Source organism: Dicentrarchus labrax, unplaced genomic scaffold (assembly GCF_905237075.1).
Source record: "Dicentrarchus labrax unplaced genomic scaffold, dlabrax2021, whole genome shotgun sequence".
In the NCBI taxonomy this organism is placed as follows: domain Eukaryota; kingdom Metazoa; phylum Chordata; class Actinopteri; family Moronidae; genus Dicentrarchus; species Dicentrarchus labrax.
The window spans coordinates 1134049-1147572 of NW_026136998.1; the positions used below are offsets into that span (position 1 = coordinate 1134049).

At 42.4% G+C, this 13524-nt stretch overlaps 1 protein-coding gene across 1 annotated transcript; it reads left to right on the plus strand.

The window, feature by feature from the left end:
- The first annotated feature begins 379 nt into the window (after positions 1 to 379).
- Positions 380 to 12686, plus strand: LOC127361274 (scavenger receptor cysteine-rich type 1 protein M160-like). The gene is made up of 12 exons (XM_051395791.1): positions 380 to 680; positions 2429 to 2710; positions 3290 to 3604; positions 3697 to 3978; positions 6264 to 6578; positions 6671 to 6952; positions 8566 to 8880; positions 8976 to 9257; positions 10152 to 10466; positions 10559 to 10843; positions 11876 to 11970; positions 12047 to 12686. Exons 1-12 carry the CDS (start codon positions 638 to 640, stop codon positions 12164 to 12166), a joined length of 2931 nt encoding a protein of 976 aa, XP_051251751.1. The 5' UTR covers positions 380 to 637; the 3' UTR covers positions 12167 to 12686.
- Positions 12687 to 13524: the final 838 nt, after the last annotated feature.

Genomic DNA, 13524 nt, shown 5'->3' on the forward strand with positions numbered 1-13524 from the left:
CTAAGTGGTTTTCTAATTCATTGATAAACAGTTAGAAAAGGATGCATGCCTGTCTCACGCCCCGGTTCTGGGAGAAAAAGACTGTTTGAATCCAGTCTTTATAGACCATTTGCTTGTATATGTGCTTAATCAGATCATATATTTCTCCCCCAATGCCGTTTCTGATTAGCCTACAAAAAGTCTCTCTCTCTCTCTCTGAGTGGATGGAGTGTGCGTGCTAAGCAGTGTGATAGCGGTTGTGAGTGATTCATAACTTTTTTCCTATCTTTATCTCTCCCTGTACATGTTGTAAGTAGTGCGTATTATAAGTGTCTCTGTGTACATAGGGGTATTTGCAGTCGACCATTTTTCAAAAGCTTAAAGCCAGTTTATAACCAGGTTAAAGCAGTTTACAGTAGTGGTACGGCCATCAGAGAGAAAGCTGATGAAGCTGATGAAGAGTCATATAGTTTGTGGCGTGTGACTTAGTGCCATGAAGAGTTCCACACTTTCATACTGGACACCAGTATGAACACTGTCTGATCCACTGGTCAAACAAGCTCCACCTATTCCTGTACGTAGACAGACACTGAGGACAGCACATGTGATTACCAGATCAAAGAGCAGACGGACGGACAGAGAGACAATCTACCTGGACATGTATCACGTGTTGGCCCTATTGCTGTTGCTGTGGAGCTCAGGTAGGACTCTGCTTTAAAGATGATGTGATGAATATTTGTGTTGGATGTTGGAGGAACATATGAAGGCTTTATTTACAGAAACAGATATCTCCATTTTCATTGATTTTAAATCAGTTTTGTTATGAGTGAATATCAATCAAACTGCTGTTGGTTGATTCAGTTGAAGAATGTTTTTTATCTGTTGTTGCAAATCAACTCTTTATACACACACACACACACACACACATCATATCAAAGCATCAATGGGAGAAAAACGGGAAAACTAACATCGTTCACATTAAAGTTTTAATCCTTCAGATTTTCATCAAATCAAACATAAATGAGGGAAAAGTAAAGTAAACTGCTCACATGTGGTTTTGATCACCATAGCAACACACAGGAAGAGTGGCGGTTCAGAACTGTCGGATATTGATCTGTTGATTGGCGGCCAGATAGAGCGATGGGTTCATGTGCGCTCTTTAACAGTGGGCGGGACACTTTATCAGTGTGACAGTGTCAGCATCATCTTTAATAGAATACAACTTTATTTAACAGAGTGAAATCCTTCACAATAAAACACTTCAATGAACAAACACAGTGCAACAGCAGATGTTTCCTCGGAGGTTAGCTGCAGCTGTATTTCAGTCTCCTCTCAGTGACTCTCTGCTGATGTTAATAAGACACTGACAGCATTAATCTGATAGGAAGAGCTCAGTATGCCAACAGAACCACAGTCCTGTAATCTGTAATCTATAATCTGTAATCTGTCAGCAGCTTCTTATCAAATTAAAGTTTATCAGAAATTGTGAGGCCTAAACTCTAATCAATAATCTAAAACTCAGAAATATTGATTACTCTTTATTTTACTCTTAAATGTGCGTAATTGATTAATTCACCAGTGTTCACATGCTCTCTCTCTCTCGCTCTCTCTCTCTCTCTCTCTCTCTCTCACACACACACACACACACACACACACACACACACACACACACACACACACAGTGTCACACTCACACACACATACTCGTTTTCCTCCTTTCAGAGGCCCACATATGTTTTGCCTAATTGTGGGGCCCACCCTTTACAGTAGTTCTTACCTCTGTAAAAAGTCAGGCAAGACAAAGAGCAGTTCCTAATCACATCAGTTTAACAGAATTCACAACCTTTGTCTCCACACTAGTATTTTGGTTACTGTTGGGACTTCATTCAGAACTTGTAAGATCCACTTTCATACACAGTTTCTCCATCTTGGAGTGGAACAAAGTTGCTATCTGGAGACATTCATGTTTTTTATGGTTGGTTCTTGATTGCCACAGAAACTACAGGATGACATTAGGGATTTGTATCCTAGCTTCCATCCTCCACATCCTGCAGCTCCTCCTTTTTAGAGCAGACAGACAGACAGAGAGACGCTCTACCTGGACATGGATCAGATGTTGGTGCTGTTGCTGTTGGAACCCCTTACCTGTCCTCTGGGTCAGAGTATTGTGTGATAGGAAGTGCAGAGAGGTCAGCCAGGAGTGAGATGGTTGGACAGACGGGAGCTGAGGTCGAGGAATCCTCATCATCATATCTGTTAAAATAATTACTTTAACTCTATGTAAACTAACTGCAGTGTCCTACAATCAGAAATCTGCTTCATGCTAATGTTTATTTTAGGAAAACACAACTCAACAGGTAAATACAGAATCAACAAATAAATAAAGAATTAAAGAATTTAAAGAATTAAAGTCACTTATTTTACTGGTGACTCTCTTGTTTATGTTCAGAGTCTGTCAGGTTGGTGGGAAGAGACAGTCGCTGTGCAGGAACACTGGAGCTGAAACATCAGGGAGACTGGAGACCAGTGATTGGCTCTGAATGGACCCTGAAGGAAGCAGCTGTTACCTGCAGAGAACTGGACTGTGGCTCTGCTGTTTCTGTAGGAGTGAAAAAGTCCTCAGACAGATCTGTGTGGTTGACCAAGTCTGAGTGTGTTCAGTCTGGATCTGCTCTGAGGGACTGCATAACATCAGAGGCCTCTTCCTACATCCTGGATCTCAGATGTTCAGGTAAGCCCATCAATGACATCATCAGTGACAGTAATGTACCCGTGTTGACACACACACACAGCTGGCCGTTATCCTCAACAAAGTAGTTCAAACACAGCAGCTCTATTTCTCTGCTACAAAGGCAATATGACACCCACACTGAAACAGCAGCTGCACTTTCCTTCAGACACTAGGTGTGTCCTGCAGGTGTCGCTGTTGGAGCATCTCAATCAGAATTTCAATAATGGATTTTCTCCAAAGCAGAAACTGATTTTATAAATGATTCTGAGATTTGGTCTATGTTTGTTTCAACCACTATAGTTTGATCTCCCTCTTGCCTCTCAGAAACAGAGGAGGAGCAACCTCCCCTGATTCTATGGACCAGCATCCTCTGGTGTATGTGTGTGTGTTTCAGGCCAATATGTGTAATGTTAAAATAATAGAAGTGTAAAAATTAAATTTTCTCAAAACATGAACTTTTGTTGGAATTGAGTCCAGTTTGAATCACTGAATTGTTGTTTGACATTTGACATTTGACAGATGACATTTCTTTTTGTGTCTGCTTTTCTCTCTCTATTTTATCTTATATTATCCGTCCAGACTCTGTCAGGCTGGTGGATGGGACTAGTCTGTGCTCAGGCAGACTGGAGGTGAAGTCTGACCAGTCTAACCAGTGGTGGTCCTCAGTGTGTGAAGCTGACTTTGACCAGCAGGATGCAGAGGTGGTCTGTAGGGAGCTCGGCTGTGGGGCTCCTTCAGTCCTCCAGGGGGCGCTCTATGGAGAAGTGGAGTCTCCAATGTGGACCAAAGAGTTCCAGTGTGGAGGCCATGAGTCTGCTCTCCTGGACTGTAGAAGCTCAGGCTCAGCTAGAAACACCTGCTCACCTGGAAAAGCTGTTGGACTCACCTGCTCAGGTAGAAGAGGAGCTGCAGCTCTGATTGGTTCATTTCTGTTCTGATGAAACTCACTTTATTCTTTTACTGATGACTCTCTTGTTTCTGTTCAGAGCCTGTCAGGTTGGAGGGAAGAGGCAGTCGCTGTACAGGAACACTGGAGGTGAAACAGGGAAAGTGGAGACCAGTGATTGGCTCTGAGTGGACCCTGAAGAAAGCAGCTGTTGCCTGCAGAGACCTGGACTGTGGCTCTGCTGTTTCTGTTGGATGGAGAGAGGAGTCCTCAGTCAGATCTGTGTGGAGGATCAAGTCTGAGTGTATTCATTCTGGATCTGCTCTCAGGGACTGTGTAACATCAGATTCCTCTTCCTACATCCTGGATCTCACCTGTTCAGGTAATCAGTGACATCATCAGTGTTATAATTCACAACACTTATGTACACACACACACACACACACACACACACACACACCTGTAGAGATGCCAGTTCACCTCCTGGCCTCTGCCGAGGTCTCTTGAGCAAGGCACTGAAGCCCTAACTGCTTGGAGCAGTGACTGTGTGGCAGCCTCATCACTCTGACATCTGTCCACTAATGCATGTGTCCAGGTCCTGTGTGTGCATCAGTGGCTGCTGACTCAAACATTGTGGAGGACAGGAGGAAAACCAACCCACAGCTTCATGTTATTTTACACTAGTTGGCAGATTATCTCTACTTTCTTCTGTTCAATAACAATGAAACAGTAAATCAATGGCTTCCAAGAGTTCTTAAAACCAACATCATTGTATTCACTGCTGTTTCCAGATGAACCCTACAGGCCTAATGCAGAAGATAGAGTATTTATCAAGGCTGTGAGATGTAACAAGAAGCAGGCCAGTGTTCAACACCTGTGAAAGAAAGCGTGCTGACTGATGATGACTAGTTGCTGCTTGAATCAAAGCTGGCCCCATTTCCAATGAGACAAACAAGCTTACTGTACTTTAATTCTAATATTTTATTCCCAACGATGCGTTATCACAAGTCCAGGTTCACCAGGGCTTTTTAAAGTAGTGTGTGCTTTCTATTCAGGGACAGTTGGCAGTTATCCTCAACAAAGTAGTTCAAACATAGCAGCTCTATTTCTCTGCTACAAAGGCAATATGACAGTAATGATCCCAGCACCATTGGTAAACACCTACACTGAAACAGCAGCTGCACTTTCCTTCAGACACTAGGTGTGTCCTGCAGATGTCGCTGTTGGAGAATTTCAATCACAATTTCAATAATAGATTTTCTCCAAAGCAGAAACTGATTTTATAAATGATCCTGAGATTTGGTCTTTGTTTATTTCAACCAGTTAGTCTTTCTATAGTTTGATCTCCCTCTTGCCTCTCAAAAATAGAGGAGGAGCAACCTCCCCTGCCTCTATGGACCAGCATCGTCTGGTGTATGTGTGTATTTCAGGCCAATGTGTGTAATGTTCAAATAATAGAAGTGTAAAAACGTAAAAGCTTATTACTTAGTTTAAAAACTTCTTCTTCATCATCTTTTATCCCTTTTAGACTTTCTGGATCATTTTCTAAACACATTGTTATTCTGGGTTACAGATCTTCTCAGTAAACTCAGAAAGAAGTCAAATTTTTGAACTTGTTTGTGTGGAGAGCAAAGATTGTGGAGAACCTGAGCAGAAGGACCAAAATAGAGCGATCTGTCGTTCGTGACTTTGTGTCTACGGTATGTGGCCCAGTACTGATGGCCACAGTGGTGAAATAAATGTGTTTTTGACACGCACTGCTTTAGTTATATTGTGCCACTTATTGCTTGCGTCTTCTGTCTTGATTCTGTCATAGATTTCAGAATTTAGTTTCCTAAGTGATATGTGTTTGTACTTTGCAGTTTTTAAAATGTATCCTTTGGTTTTGTGTCTCTTGTTATGTTATGCCAGTATGATGCAAGAACCATTACATCTCCTGTAGTCCAAACACAAGGCTGTACACCTGTGTCTACTTACTTGATTGTGTGACGTGACCCATCACCAACATGTTACAGCCCTCTTGTGGGATGGGATACCAAAACCCCAAAAGTATAAAATATTTAACGTTTTACACGAAAAAGAAACCAAACAAACACACAGATTGGCTCCAATAATGAACAAGTGTTGAAAAATGGATAACAAGTGTTACATTGTCAATATGATGGTAACATAGAAAACACTATTAAGAGGCTATGGGAAGCTTAGATTCCCCAATTTTTTCACTGAAAAATATGTCACCAGCTTCCTGACTGAGTTGTGTGCTGTCAGTGTACAGTCTGAATCACTGAATTGGGGCAGTTGTGGCTCAGGAAGTAGAGTGGGTTGTTCACTATTTGGGAGTTGTCAGTTCGATCCCTGGTTCATCCAACTGCATGTTGATGTGTCCTTGTGCAATATAGTGAACTCCAAATTGCTCCCAATGCTGTAAATCAATGTCAAAATGTACATAAATGAATACATTTCCATTTGTGATGGCCATTGCCATTACTTTGAGTGTGTTTCAATGGGTGAATGTGGCATGTTGTGTACAGTGTCTTGTGTGGTCAGAAGACTAGAAAGGTGCTATACAAGTACAGCCCATTTGCCATTTACCAGTTGATGACATATTTTTATTTTGAGTCTGCTGTCTTTTATCTCTCTCTATTTTATCTTCTAATTTCTGCCCAGACTCTGTCAGGATGGTGGATGGGACTAGTCTGTGCTCAGGCAGACTGGAGGTGAAGTCTGACCAGTCTAACCAGCGGTGGTCCTCAGTTTGTGAAGCTGACTTTGATCAGCAGGATGCAGAGGTGGTCTGTAGGGAGCTCGGCTGTGGGGCTCCTTCAGTCCTCAAGGGGGCGTTCTATGGAGAAGTGGAGGCTCCAATGTGGACCAAAGAGTTCCAGTGTGGAGGCGATGAGTCTGCTCTTCTGGACTGTAGAAGTTCAGGCTCAGCTAGAAACACCTGCTCACCTGGAAAAGCTGTTGGGCTCACCTGCTCAGGTAGAAGAGAAGCTGCAGCTCTGATTGGGTCATTTCTGTTCTGATGAAACTCACTTTATTATTTTACTGATGACTCTTTTGTTACTGTTCAGAGTCTGTCAGGTTGAAGGGAGGAGACAGTCGCTGTGCAGGAACACTGGAGCTGAAACGGGGAGAATGGAGACCAGTGTTTGGCTCTGACTGGACCCTGAAGGAAGCAGCTGTTGCCTGCAGAGAACTGGACTGTGGCTCAGCTGTTTCTGTAGGAGGGAGAAAGGAGTCCTCAGTCAGATCTGTGTGGTGGATCAGGTCTGACTGTGTTCAGTCTGGAACTGCTCTCAGGGACTGTGTAACATCAAGTTCCTCTTCTTACATCCTGGGTCTCACCTGTTCCGGTAAGCCCATCCGTGAGATCATCAGTGTTGTAATTCACGACAGCAATGTACACACACACACACACACACACACACACACACACACACACACACACACACACACACACCTGTAGAGATGCCAGTTCATCTCCTGGGCTCTGTCGAGGTCTCTTGAGCAAGGCACTGAACCCCTAACTGCTTGGAGCAGCGACTGTGTGGTGGAAACTGATTTTATAAATGATCCTGAGATTTGGTCTTTGTTTATTTCAACCACTTACTCTGTTCATAGTTTGATCTCCCTCTTGCCTTTTAGAAATAGAGAATGAGCAATCTCCCCTGCCTTTATGGGCCAGCATCCTCTGGTGTATGTGTGTGTATTTCAGGCCAAGGTGTATAATGTTAAAAAAACAAAAGTGTAAAAATGTAAAAGCTTATTACTTACTTTGAAAACTTCTCTGTCTTTTATCTCTTTTAGATCTTCTGGATCATTTTCTGAACACATTGTTATTGTTGGTCACAGTTCTTCTCAGTAAACTCAGAAAGAAGTCAAACTTTTGAACCTGTTTGTGTGGAGAGCAAAGATTGTGGAGAATCTTAGCAGAAGGACCAGAATAGAGCAATATGCAGATGATGATGTAGTGTTATTGTCTGAAAATACGTTGAAAGTGTTGAAAAATGGGTAGCAAGTGTTCCAGTGTATTCAGTGTAAATATGATAATAATAAATAATAATACACATTTTATTTAGAGAGCACTTTTCAAGAAACTCAAAGACACTTCACATAAGTTTAAAAGGAAAAGAAAAAGGTAATAAAAACAACACACTAAAAAAATATATCTATAAATACAACACTCAACAATGAATTAAACATTAAAAGCAGTCCTGAAAAAGCAGGTATTTATCAGTGATTTGAAGTTGAATGGATCATTACAGTCTTGGATTTGTTTGGGGAGAGAGTTCCAGAGGGAGGGGGCAGCAATGGAGAAGGCTCTGTCCAGGTACGGTGGTTGGTCCTCAGTGGTGGAGACAGGAGGTTGGCATCAGAAGAGCGGAGGCTTTGGGAAGGAGTGTAGCGATGGAGCAGGTCAGTGAGGTGGGGGGGGCGGGGGTTTCTGGTTGTGGAGAGCTTTGTGAGTGAGGAGAAGAACTTTAAACTGGATCTGTTGTTGGACTGGGAGCCAGTGGAAGTTCTGTAGGACAGGGGTGATGTGGTCACGGGAGTGGGTATGGGTGAGCAGGCAAGCAGTAGAGTTCTGGATGTCCTGCAGTTTATTAAGGACTTTGGAGGATGTATCATATAAGATGATCTTGCAATAGTTAATTCAGGATGTGATGAAAGTGTGGATGAGGGTCTCAGCAGTAGAAGTGGAGAGTGAGGGGCAGAGGCGTGCAATGTTTTTCAGGTGGAAGAAGGCAGTTCTGAGTATTTGGTTGATGTGGTGTTCAGATGATAACCAATGATGGAAACATTGCTGCAGTCTGTGCTCTTATAAAGATGTGTTCTGTTGTTAATGATGAACTTCTGTTGGAACTGTTCTGAGTCCAGCTTTAATCACTGAATTGTTGTTTGACATCTTTTTATTTTGTGTCTGCTGTCTTTTATCTCTCTATTTTATCTTCTTTTATCTCTACAGACTCTGTCAGGATGGTGGGTGGGTCTAGTCTGTGCTCAGGCAGACTGGAGGTGAAGTCTGACCAGTCTAACCAGTGGTGGCTCTCAGTGTGTGAAGCTGACTTTGACCAGCAGGATGCAGAGGTGGTCTGTAGGGAGCTCGGCTGTGGGGCTCCTTCAGTCCTCCAGGGGGCGCTCTATGGAGAAGTGGAGTCTCCAATGTGGACCAAAGAGTTCCAGTGTGGAGGCCATGAGTCTGCTCTTCTGGACTGTAGAAGCTCAGGCTCAGCTAGAAACACCTGCTCACCTGGAAAAGCTGTTGGACTCACCTGCTCAGGTAGAAGAGAAGCTGCAGCTCTGATTGGTTCATTTCTGTTCTAATGAAACTCACTTTATTCTTTTACTTTTGATGACTCTCTTGTTTCTGTTCAGAGCCTGTCAGGTTGGAGGGAAGAGGCAGTCGCTGTGCAGGAACACTGGAGGTGAAACAGGGAGAATGGAGACCAGTGTTTGGCCCTGGCTGGACCCTGAAGGAAGCAGCTGTTGCCTGCAGAGAACTGGACTGTGGGTCTGCTGTTTCTGTAGGACGGAGAAAGGAGTTGTCAAACAGACCTATGTGGAGGATCACCTCTGACTGTGTTCAGTCTGGATCTTGTCTGAGGGACTGTGCAAAATCACTGTTCACTTCCCTTACCCTGTATCTCACCTGTTCAGGTAATCATATCAGACATCATCAGTGGCATAGTTTATGATAGTAATGAACACACACACACACACACAAACACACACACACGCACGCACGCACGCACGCACGCACGCACGCACGCACGCACACATCCATTTTAACAGATTAGATCAGTTACCCTGGTTGTTTGAGTAGCTGGTCTCAGGTGTGACTGCAGCAACAGTTCACTACATAGTCATGTTTTCCGTAAGCCATGCAGTTCCCAGCAAAACAGACAGTGAAAAGGGTCTGTTCTTAGTCATATCGACGTTACACCAGCAACATATATACTTTTTAAAACAATTTGAATGCCTGTATATGTAGATTATGTCACAGACATGGAAAAAAGTTGAATGTACTTTTTAAACTCAACACATCCTGTATCTGTTTGAGATTAAAGGCTCTCCAGTGTTTCTGTGGACAGAATGCATTCATATATGAACAAGTATATTACTGTTTTGTGTGTATCAAAAGCAAACTCAGTATAGAAAGACCAGAAAGACTTCTTCTATCCCTTTAAGTTCTTCTGGATCATTTTCTAAACAGATTGTTATTCTGAGTTACAGATTTCTCAGTAAACTCAGAAAGAAGTCAAACTTTAGTTAATAGTGCAATATGCAGATGATGATGTGTTATTGTCTGAAAACACATTGAAAGTGGTGAAAAATGGATAGCAAGTGTTCCAGTGTATTCAGTGTAAATGTGATGGGAACATTGCTGCAGTCTGTGCTGTTATAAAGATGTGTTCTGTTGTTAATGATGAACTTCTGTTAGAACTGTTCTGAGTCCAGTTTGTATCACTGAATTGTTGTTTGATGACATCTTTTTATTTTGTGTCTGCTGTCTTTTATCTCCCTCTATTTTATCTTCTATTATCTGTCCAGACTCTGTCAGGCTGGTGGATGGGACTAGTCTGTGCTCAGGCAGACTGGAGGTGAAGTCTGACCAGTCTAACCAGTGGTGGTCCTCAGTTTGTGAAGCTGACTTTGGTCAGCAGGATGCAGAAGTGGTCTGTAGGGAGCTCAGCTGTGGGGCTCCTTCAGTGTTCAAGGGGGCGCTCTATGGAGAAGTGGAGGCTCCAATGTGGACCAAAGAGTTCCAGTGTGGAGGCCATGAGTCTGCTCTCCTGGACTGTAGAAGCTCAGGCTCAGCTAGAAACACCTGCTCACCTGGAAAAGCTGTTGGACTCACCTGCTCAGGTAGAAGAGGAGCTGCAGCTCTGATTGGTTCATTTCTGTTCTGATGAAACTCACTTTATTCTTTTACTGATGACTCTCCTGTTTCTGTTCAGAGCCTGTCAGGTTGGTGGGAGGAGACAGTCGCTGTGCAGGAACACTGGAGCTGAAATATCAGGGGGAATGGAGACCAGCGTTTGGCTCTGACAGGACCCTGAAGGAAACAGCTGTTGTCTGCAGAGAACTGGACTGTGGCTCTGCTGTTTCTGTAACACTGATACAGGAGTCCTCCGTCAGATCTGTGTGGATAATCACATCTGACTGTGTTCAGTCTGGATATGCTCTGAGGGAGTGTGCAACATCAGCTTCATCTTCCTACATCCTGTATCTCACCTGTTCAGGTAAGCCCATCAGGGACATCATCAGTTACATAATTGTTATGTTTCTTACTGATGTCAAATCAGCTCACCAACCAAGGAAGCTACAGATGATTTTTCTCATCAGTCCTCCTTTGAGAGCTGTTTGCTCTCCCTGTCTCAGGAAAGCTAGAGCAGTAGAAACTGAAATATCACACTGACGGTTTAAAAGATGATCAGCTGACAACATGAGTCTATGCATGTTGTTTCCTGAATGAAACTCTGACTGCTGTCGTCATCTAGTAATGAAGGTGCTGTGTTATCCAAACAAACCTAATAAATGATCAACTGGCGGGGCGCCCGGTTAGCTCAGTCAGTAGAGCTGGCGACCCATGTACAGAGTTGCTGCATCGACCCAGGGTTCGAATCGACATCGTTTCACTATACAATAAAGGCAATAAAAAATAAAAAAATTGTCACTGGCAGCAGCACAAATATCATCCACAGAAATGATCCTAAGCAGGGTCCATGAAGCAGTCATAGCTCCGATGGAAAGAGCTCACAGCCTCCGTAAGGCTGGAACCCACAGCTTTTATAATCCAGTACCAGAGCCTCCAGTACCCACAGGATAGATGCTGGTGAGGTCGGGGCTCACCTCTATGAGAACAAAGCTCAAGACACAACAGCTTGTAGGTCTGCCTAAACCCCTTAGTACTGTCTGTGTAGATGCATCAGGCTTGCACAGGAATTTACAAGTTTACCCACCGATCAGTGGCAAAAGGCACAGGATGAAAACCCAGCAGCTCCAGCAGTAGGCCAGTTGTAATCATGTGTTCCAACCAAATGTAAGCTAATTTTCACCTTCAATTATGTTTATTCACCGGATCATTTGTATTTACTTGTGTGAGTAATGCCAGTAAACAACTGACCTTTAACCTGGTTTACTAAAGCAGAATGAGCCCAAAATAAAAAGATTTTGCTGTAATTTAATGTCAATAAATGGATCAAAATGATGCTGAAATAACGACATTATGATGGGGGTTTGTAAGAAGTCTGAATTCATCCTTTGCACAACAGATTTTGGGAGAAAACCAACAGTTCTTATCATCAGAGTGGTCGCCCTGCTGCTGACTCTGCTGTTGGTGACCACCGCCCTCTGCTTCTACTGTAAGGTACTGACACTGTCTGTTATTAAGAGTTATTATTCACTGAAATGAAGCACACACTCATGCTGTCATGTCTCTCCAGGCCTGCAGGGGCCAGAAGCCGGGCAGACAGGAGAACATTGAGCTGGATGATTATAACCTGGGTGTTCCTGCAGCTGAAGGAGGGCTGACTGAAGAGGAAGGTGCTCAGGGAGCAGAGTAGGACCTCCAAGGAGCTCCTCTCACATCCACATGGATTTCACAGCTGACAGACAACCATCAGCTCAGTCGAGGATTTTACAATTTTATACTCATGTTGGCTGAAATGATTATATTACATTATATTTGTATTACTCTAAGCATGAAAAGACCAAAATCAACAACATGTTGTCCATCTCACAATACTTTGACTTCAATTCAATACAGACAGACACAGAGAGACTGAGGTCCAAGCACCAAGTCTGGAATTACAATACTCGATCAGATTTGGTGATGTTTAAACAATTGAATTTTGACAAACAAATATTTGACAAACAGACAATGTACAATATTAAAAGTCAGCAGCTGTTTGACACCAATGTAATCTTGTTAGTGAGATATGAACTTTATAACTTTACTTTAGCACCCCCTTGTGGTCGACATGGGGTTTTTCTGTGAGCAAAGAAGTACCTAAATATATGTGTATTGTCGATACTACGAGAGAAGGACCACATTAAGTCTAATCTGGGAAAAAATGATCAAATGGGAGCAAAAGTATGTTTGGTCTTGTAATCTTATTTTAGTTTAACAATTCAGCATTTTGATCCTTTTAGTAAATCAGGATTTTGCTTAGTTTCATACAAATTGTACCTATTTTTGTAAATATGGATTTGCTTATTTTAGAAATTAAGCATTTTTCTTGTTTTTTTACAATTAAGGATTGTGTTTATTTCATCTGAATTTTGTCTACTTTTTTATTTTGTATGAATTTTACTTAATTTTGTGATTTAGCTTGTTTGGTAGAATTTACTTTGCTTAAAAGTCCAGTGTGTAACATTGAGGATGATCTATTGTTGTCACACGTTTTGCAGCCGTCGTAGATTATCCTACACGCTTGGAAGGCGAGCAGTATTCAGTTGGTTGCAGTCTACAATTTCACCATTAGATGCCACTAAATCCTACACACTGGGCCCTTAAGAATTTTACTTATTCCGTATGGATTTTGTTTTTAATGTTGTGATTAAAGCTACAGTAGGTAATGTGAGAAAAGCTAGATTTTGACAGTATCCAACTGAAAAATCCCACCCACTTCCTTCAGGCCTCCCTCCAAAGCCTCTTCCCGAAAACACAGGGACACGTAGTGCCTGACATCATTTCCTATCAGTTCATCCAGACCAAATTTAAATGATTGGCAGAGCTCATTAAAGGCCTGCAACGGCCACAGATACCTGATTGTTTTTGTCTTTTCTCAGAGCATTTAATTTATTGATTGCTGTCAAAGAGAATTTTAACAAACACAACAAAAAGATTATTTTGAAATACATTACTAAGGATTTTGCTTACTTTTACAAGTAAGAATTTAGCTCATTTTGTATGAATTTT

What these genes read in the sequence shown, in the direction of transcription:
- LOC127361274 (XM_051395791.1), top strand. Translation starts at nt 638, where the DNA reads ATGTATCACGTGTTGGCCCTATTGCTGTTGCTGTGGAGCTCAG. An exon ending in CCTGGATCTCAGATGTTCAG is followed by an intron (nt 2,711 to 3,289) that starts GTAAGCCCATCA and finishes TTATCCGTCCAG; the next exon opens with ACTCTGTCAGGCTGGTGGAT. An exon ending in TGTTGGGCTCACCTGCTCAG is followed by an intron (nt 6,579 to 6,670) that starts GTAGAAGAGAAG and finishes GTTACTGTTCAG; the next exon opens with AGTCTGTCAGGTTGAAGGGA.